Source organism: Pyxicephalus adspersus, chromosome 1 (genome assembly GCF_032062135.1).
Source record: "Pyxicephalus adspersus chromosome 1, UCB_Pads_2.0, whole genome shotgun sequence".
NCBI classification, from domain to species: domain Eukaryota; kingdom Metazoa; phylum Chordata; class Amphibia; order Anura; family Pyxicephalidae; genus Pyxicephalus; species Pyxicephalus adspersus.
In genome coordinates this window covers 67,276,567-67,285,449 of record NC_092858.1, presented here as the reverse complement: position 1 = coordinate 67,285,449, position 8,883 = coordinate 67,276,567, and the positions used below count along the sequence as shown (strand labels likewise).

At 34.2% G+C, this 8,883-nt stretch overlaps 1 protein-coding gene across 1 annotated transcript in view; it reads right to left on the bottom strand.

Annotated features, from left to right (window-relative positions):
* Window positions 1–8,883, bottom strand: part of OCA2 (OCA2 melanosomal transmembrane protein) — a gene marked incomplete in the record, with an annotated part of 91,987 nt that overhangs the window by 43,541 nt on the left and 39,563 nt on the right. Inside the window, 2 exon segments of the mRNA XM_072412868.1 lie at window positions 5,098–5,117; window positions 8,414–8,470. Coding sequence (XP_072268969.1) covers window positions 5,098–5,117; window positions 8,414–8,470 — 77 coding nt within the window.

Here is an 8,883-nt window from a genome sequence, read left to right as displayed (position 1 = left end):
ATACACACACACATATACATACACACACATACACTCACACAAAAGGTAAATCCTATAGTGATGGTCTAAGCATGTAATTGTATCTTCCTCAATAGAATACCTGAATAGTTGGATCAGTATTTAGGTTCTCAATACAAAGCAGTTGCATCCAATATTGCAGAAAAACCCAGGTCATCTTCAATACATATTCTATCAGGGTTTTGGCTTTCAAATTAGAAGCTAAACTTAAACCACATCTTTTGGCAATTTAAAGATTAATCTATAGTAAAGAAGGGAAACCAGAATGTCAAGGGAGCCTATAAGATAAAACCTGACATTTTGGAGCAGGTACAGAAAATTGCCTTGATCTCCCTGCTAAGTGTTAATGAAAAATATTGTCTTGTATAATCCCAGATATGGACTGTATGCACTGGTAAGAAGTGAACAAACCACTGACCCGATTGCATATTACCAGAAAACTATCATTACATTCAAACGCCGAACTAGAAATCCCATTATATTTGTTTGCACCCCACCTCCCAAAACATGTATTCTGTTTCCATAGCAACAATGACTAGCCTTGGCTGTCTACCAACAGTAAATCTTCATGTAAAATGCCTAGGAACAAAAGGACTTAAAATAAGCTTGTGTACAAAGTAAAGCATGAGCTCAATCTCTGTAAGGTGGGCTAATTTTAGACTTGCAAAGAGATACTAATACAGCCCCAATTGAGCATGCCATAAAGAAAAAAAGGAAATACTCGAAAAATGAACGATACCAACAATGAACAAGTTTTTCTTGTAGAAAATAAATGAAGACTGTACCCATCTTTTCTGGTTTCATACTGGGAGTGTAACGGAACAGTTGTGTGCAACATAGGATTAAGGATACCAAACGGCTGTTCAGATTTTGGTTTAGGGGTAACCAATAAGGTGCAATACATTTTATTAAATGTACTGTGCCTTTCATAGGATTCCAAAAATAAAGTAGAATTTTAAGGTATAGTGGGCTTAAAGTAACCAAAAAGTTCATCCAGTTTGGGTTATTATTGCTATAATACAGTTAAGCCAAAAAGTAGCAAAGAAACAACCTTACATGGAGCAGCTAACCACACGCACATAAAAATTTTTGTTCCCACCATCTGTGGTGTGTTGCATTTCCAATTTCCCACTGATGAATCCTGAAACTTGTAGTTAGAGGTACTGCGTCAATGGAATAACGCACCAAAAACAAGTCATCGCTTCTTTTGACAGAATTCTGAAGGTGTGACAAAAAAAAAACTAAAATCACCTTCATAAAAGCCAAGGCATTGATTATAAAAAATCATATATATAAATATAGCAGGTAGTACAGAAAGAGAGGCAACATAGGAATGTGGCTGTGTAGAAGTTCCAGTGGTGCCATACCCTCATTTGCATGAACTATAGGAGAAAGCGGCTGGTAGATAACTCATTTCTGTTCTAACTGGCCCAATATTTTAAAAACACAATACATTATGCAAGAAAAAAAACTTGTACCAAAAACAACTGTCAAAAGTATTTTAAAATCTTTTGTTTATGTCTTTACCTATAGTGAGTGTTAACAGTCAATGTTTTGCAATAAAACTACATAAAAGTACAGATGCCAATTGTCCCATTACCTACTATGGTCAAGCCCTTTTGGTAGTAAGATAATACTGATAACTACTTTGTATTAACAGTCACCTAAAGTAGTCATGTCAATCATTTAAACATTTCTTGCCAAAGCGTGTGATGAAATTTATATTTACCCCGCACATACGAAATAGGAAATTGTCAGCTTTCATTATCTATACATCAGTACAAGAATAATATGACAAACTCTTTTTGACATTTGTTTTTCAAAGTGTATCACAAAGCAAACTAAAACTATGAATATGTGCCCACAGCATTTGTTCTCAGACAGCAATGATAACTAGTCCAAGTTTATATCCTCACAAACAAAAAAAAAAGTATATTACTATGTCGAGGCCAAGTGATTTTTAAACTGCAGTCTTTTCTACATAAAAGGCTATAAGCACAATTTAGTGAAGAACAGAAGCATTTATGAACTTCACAGAATAAGTACACCTTAAATATAAGAAAGTAACCATGTCAGATTACAGTCTGGCTTTTGATGAAATAGTCTCTGAAATGAAAGGTTATAGCCAGTGGATAGGATGAGGCGTTTATATTACTGGTGGCAAGCGTTAAAGCAATGAATGTAAGGTCACCAGTGTTGAACAGCTCTGTCCTGAAGCATGGATTAGTACATAAAGCCTGCATTACTTTCTAATTATACAAGGTTTTTATTTGAAGTTTAAAAGGGGTACAGTGCAAGCATATGTGGTGGCTTTAAGGGAATTTACATTTGATTAAGCAATATGCTGAAAATGTCAAATCTTTTGAGGTTAACATAACACACAGTACTAAAATGCTGACTGTTCTGAGTAATGTCTCTAATAGAGTAATTTCAAGTAGGTCAAAAATGACTCACTCCAGTGTTTTAGTGGTTATTTTAGTTTTTAATTTAAAATGTAATTAAAATAACTAACCCTTTATTTGTCTAAAACACACAATTATCACATAATTTTCATCTTTAAAAAAAAATAAACAGCTTTATGATCACACATATCAAATAAAATAACACACCTTAAGCAGTCAGATATTACAGTAAAACTTAATTTTAAAAAAGGTAAAGATTTGCTACGTTGAATGATAATGGTGTTAATGAAGTATCCTGAAAAGTGTATCTTGTGAAATTCCTCAATAAAAATAACTGCATGCTTCCTGCTAAGCAAGGGTGCATGGGAAAGACCATGCATTACAGCTGTGTATCTGCAGTGTGAGATCTAAGACACTGCACCTTCTGATTGCTTGTAACTAATTTGAAGTTACATTTTTGTGATGACACAGGTGTCAATTTGGTTATTAGGGATCAAAGTTCTGCCAAGTAAAATGGAACCTCCATATAAAGAACAAACCGACTTCGTAATGGGGAAAAAGTAGCTGTATTTAGAAAATAGCACTCATAGCTTACAAAAAAAGAAAAAAGGACAACACAGGGCTGAACCACTTGTTTATCATAGGCAACATTCAGCACAGTCACTAACATGTAAGCAGCATTGCTATTCCTTCACTATTTGTATTCAAGTATTGCAAACATGGCACTAAGGATTTCCTTTGAGTTTGAGAGCAAATGTTTGACTAACAGTTCTCTCAATTACAGTTTTCCACTGTGGATGGTTGGGACAGGAAGTTAGAAGTTTAGGCTAAGAAGTTAAAAGACAGACTTAAGAAAACTGTTAGGAATATTTTGAATACAACTGACAGCTAAAGTCTGATTAAAACATTATATAAACTTTGTGAAAAGGGAGTCCCAATGAAAATGGTAACTTTTTCTTTGGCCCAGAGTTGAACAATAACATACTGGTTTCACCTAGTTTTCAGTACAGAATGTCAAAGGAATGTTGCATATGAATTGTTGTTCTTGTCTTCATTTTTTTTACTTTTAAATTCAAGTCGCATTGCAAAGCACTCAAAAAATAGAGATTTGGGTAACTTTTAGTAAGTGTCCCTACAAGAAAAAGACCTCATAAAATTCACACGTTCCATATCTATTGTTTCAAAACAAGCAAAAAATAAGATAGTAAGGGCTTAGTTTAAATTGGTTTAGTAGAAATCATGGTCATGATGTCAGTCTGTCATTCTTTGCAAATTTGAAAAATCAAAAGTTTGATGATTAAAGTTTTACCATATTTTACATGAGTAGAAATGGTCAGCCACATTGCAAGTTCAGCTTAGGCCAAAGAACCTCAGTGTTTCCAGTCAGCTTTGCCTTTTTTGCATTAGTAGAGCACAGATAAACCCCCAGTGAGTTTCTTCTGCATAACCAGACAGACACCAGTAGAAAAGTAATAGGCAGGAGACCCCCTGGGGTTCTGTCCATTGTAATGGGAAGTGAATGTAGCCAAAGTGTTTAGAAGATCTATCTGAAGAACAGCAGAGTAAAGTGCTTGTGGAAAAGCATCTGGAATGTAATTTCTGCAATACTACAGCAAGATCAGTACCTAGTGATAGCCTTTCCTTTAGTGTATGGTCGTTCCCAAAAAATCCATAGGTGATGAGTTTTAATTCCCACTGTTAACTTTTTTGAAAGCCTTAACATTGTTGATGTAGAATTACATTAATTAAAATATATTAATGTTTGATCAACTTCACAGAACTGTCTGCAAAGTTATTTTATCTAAAAAAAAAAAAAAAAATAGATCAAATACCTGGCAGATGGCATGGTATTTATTAATCATCTGCTTTAAAAACAAAATCTGCCTATGACTTTTTCCAAACACTCAATTGTGTTCCATTGAATATGATAATATGACAACATATAGATATAAGGATATAGACATAGGAGGACATGGTAACTGACAACTTGCTGTGGGAGGAGGGAAGGGTTTGGAGTATAATCCAGGAGTTTGCAGGGAAAGTGAATATTTAGGAAAATGTTTCATCAAACCAGAAGCTCTCCCAAGAAGAGCTCAATGATTTAATATGTGACCTAAAAGTCAAAACAAGCATCTGGATTTTTAGCCTAAAAGAAAAGAACTGTCTGAGGCCGGAAGTTAAAATAACGGTTTATAGGACAAGAGAGGTGATACTCCTACCATATTTCACTGAAGATGGAGACTTGGTGTACTGTTGTAACATCCCTGGACTACTAACCCATATGGGAGTACCAGAATACCGAGCAGAAGACTGGGGGCTTTTCATAGACAGTTCCACTTGAAGTTTGAAATCTGTTTTACTGCATAATAGCAACTGCTATGCATCAATTCCAATTGGTCACTTAACAAAACCTAAGGAAGTATATGAAAATATCCAAATGGTCTTACAAAAGCTTTGCTATCATGAACACTAATGGTCCATGTGTGTTGATTTAAAAATGATGAACTTCCTACTTGGACAGCAAGATAGATACACAAAGTACCCATGTTTCATCTGCTTGTGAGATAGTAGAGCAAAGCAGGATCACTTGAAAAAAGTGACATGGTCTCCAAGGTAAAATATAAAAAAAGGTGCAGCAAACATCAATAACGAGCCAAGGGTTGAAAAAAATAATTCCCCCTTTGAATATCGGTAAGCCTGCAAAAAAAAAAAATGTATAAGTATGCACAGATTACCACACTTAAAAAAATAACATTGGTAATGAGTTTAAATTATTTTAGTGCATACAATATTTATTCCGATTATGATAAGCTATCACAAAATGTTTACCATTTTAAATTATGTCTTTGTTCAAATTTAGTACTCCCTTCATGTTCAAATGGCTTTCTGGCAGCATTCCATGTGTACTAGTCAGTCCAGGACATATATTTAGAAGTAGGAATAGAAGCAGCAAACTATCAAGATCCTTTCAGTAATGATACTCACTTATGGTCAAAACCATACTACCAAGAACCTACTGGTGCAGCTGAACAAGCCGTCATTAGTAAAGCAGCAGTGCAATCCTTATGTTGGGGGATTGGACCTTTCAGTCATGGACCAGACCCATTTCAGGTTTTCTGAATCACCCAGGTTCACCCATGAAAGTCTTGCAGAGCTTTAATAAATCAGACCCATTGCACCAGCATAGTTATCACCATCAGGCCTGCTTTGTTACATTTCTGTGGACTGGCTATTCAGGAAAGCATTTCTGATTGAAATTAGTTCTACAAATGTAAAAACACTAAGAACTAAAAACATAAGCACCAGAAAAGAGGCAAGCAGAGGAAATTATATTTAGGTCAAGGCCTCTGTGTAGCAAGGGGGGACCCCAGGACTAATAGAGGAGGAAATACTACAATACCATGCAAAGGAGAGGTATTTCAAGACAGCTTTGATCTATTCAAGACAAAGGCTGGATATTTAGTTGAGCTTTCCAATGCCTCAGGGTTCCTTTATGTGTAATATTGTCTGTGTGGTTCATTATTAGATTGTGGAAATTCTGTCCTACCTGTGTAAACTCATGTTTATTAACTGCATTATTGTGGGTGGGAGTGCATAAAGACAATACAATCTAATTGTAAGGTATATGATTATTTTGCAGTAAAAGTACTGTTCGCTGTTACTGTTGATTATTGTTGTTCATTCCTTTAATTGTTATTTATTCATTTTCATAATATCATTTTGATTTACATTTGTATATAAATTTATTCTCAATGTATCAGGAATATCAAACCATAGCTTGCATGTCATCATTTCTGTACTCTCACCTTCCCTATAACTTACAGAGAAAAATCACAATATATTTCTTACACCTGGCTGTCGATAGTATGTTTACTAAGAAAGGCTGTTAATGTTCATCAAGTACCTGTGATTTTTCTCTAAACCAATGTATTGATTAAAGTTGAAACTTTTGGTCTACTTTTCTTACCTCCCAATTACCTAAAAACTAATACTGACAATGCTAGATACATCCTTGTGTGTCCTCTTCTGACTTTAAAGCTATTCACACATGGGATAGCTATGGACCTACAGTTAGTATTCTGTTAACACACTTCCAACCCTTAAAACCTGATTGCATCTCCTGCACATCTTCAACACACCAAGAGGTATTTTGAGGTTTTCATGCTGTTTGGACTTTGAAAGACTCTTAAGTTCCCAGCACTTTTCATTGAAAGAGGAAACTGCTTTTTTGTAATAAAATCATACCTAAAATGAACACATTTTATGCCTAATATGCTTGTTTGAAGAACTATCATTATTAAAATGATCTAAAAGAAAACATACTATATTGTATACTTGGCTTAAACGTATCATGTAGATGTCTCAATTTGTTAACATTGTTTATAGCCCAAAAAATTCATTAAAAAGAAAATCTATATGATGTAGTTTCACATTGTGAAGGTAACAGGTGCTATTTGGTGTTACAAACTAATAAAATACATAAAGCTATAACAATAAAATTGGTTTCACAAAACCAATCTTGCCATGCTGGGAACAAATAATTGTCAATTTAAAAGCTACAGAAAAAAGTCTCAAAACCTGAACTATTGCTTATTGTACATGGGTTAATTGTCTCACATTTAAAACTGTGCTATGTAAAGATCAATCTCACAAATTAACTTATCGTCAAATTTTTTTTGTAACCTTGTAACTTAGATGTTGATTTTGATTTGACTTTAAAGGAAAACAATTTTTTCAGTAATATAACTTTTATATTTTTTATTTTAGCTGTCCCAAATTTTGGTTGTTATATTTTATAATTTATTAAATGTTCTAGAAGCCATCTGTACGATGGGAAAAGCAATTTATCTCCCCTGCTTAATGTGGACCTGAACTCAAAGCAAATATGATATGCTATCATAAAGGGAACATCTAGCAATGTGAATTTGTGCCTTGGCAGTACCCAAATGTGCTTTTGTCCCCCTAGAAAAAAAATGGCTTCCTGATGTGTGTCTGGGCACTCATCTTGTATGTTCATAACTGTACATTTAGGCCCTGTTGGTGCCAAGAGATTTATAGACATCACTACTGATTGCTCACTTTTCATTGCTTCTTCATTCATTTCCAAAAGTCAAGCTTAGATTTGTGTTGGGTATGTTATTATTCAGTGTTTCCTTTTGGATTAGCCCATTTATGTACCTCAACTGAACCAGCACAGACATTAGAGATAAGAGGCTGTGAAATTAAATCGCAATCTGGCTTCAAAGTAAAGAATACACAGGTTAACACAAGCATGTTTTAAATAGACTGATTTTATGCAGCACAACTAATGGCTATGTTAGATACACTTTACAAACGGATAAGATTACCTCTCCGTTTAATTTCCCCACTGACCACATTTCAGCACACAAAATACTATGAGCTGAACACAGTAGTAAAAGCATAATGGGAATAGGTTTGAGATCCCAGTAAAAAGGCAAAAAGCAATATACAAAGTGCAATAAAAAAACAGCAACCAACATACTATGTATTATATTGTCATATATAAAATACAAATAAACTAAATATGGTTTATTTTGCACTGCACCAAACAAAAATTCAGATTATGACTGAGGTATGGTGCATAACTGCTCTCTAAATGGCCTTAGAAAATTAGCCTATGTGGATATACATGCAGTCATCCTTGGGACCAAAGGACTGCTGATCTAGAGGCAAAAAGCCTCAAAATACCATGTGATAATTATAGTGCTATATACAGATTTCCTGCTAATGGGAATTAAATTATTTTATAACTGAAGCCTCATCTTGTTGTAACATCCATGGAGTATATTACCTAGGAAGTTTTCAATGCAGTATGTAATGTTTTTTTTTTTAATCAATATAGATTGATTTTGCAATGCAGTTGTATTGGCATATTTTTTTTTAGAGAATCCAAAACTTTGCTAAAACTAATACAAGAAAATGTATTACCATTAAATACTCACTCCCATTTCTGTAAAAATGACTTTACTTACTTTTACAGCACAGTAATCAAAGAATCCAGTTTCTGAAAACACAGCCACCAATATCATCTAAAAATTAAGAGGAAAGACTTGTCAATCTGGCTATCAACAAATAGCATCTACAAGTTACAGATTTCCTATTTGGAGTATGCAAAGCAATTGGTCATATAAAACAGATTTGATATACTTTGGAAGAAGTTAGTACATTCCTAAATAGGATGTAAAGAATAACTCTCTCCCAGATTTTCTTGTTTTTGTGGAATAAAATATATATAGTAGGTTTTTAAGGCTGGGTCTAAACTGACATTTTTAAAAACACATGAAAAACACTCCTACTGCGTTTATATGCATTTTTATGCACTTGTATTAGTCTTTTAAAGCTTGCCTTTAAAAACGCTGGAAAATGTCTATGGGCAAAATGTATAGGTGCCTAAAAACGCAGAACACCACTGAAAAATGCCCCCATTGAAATCAATGGAAGC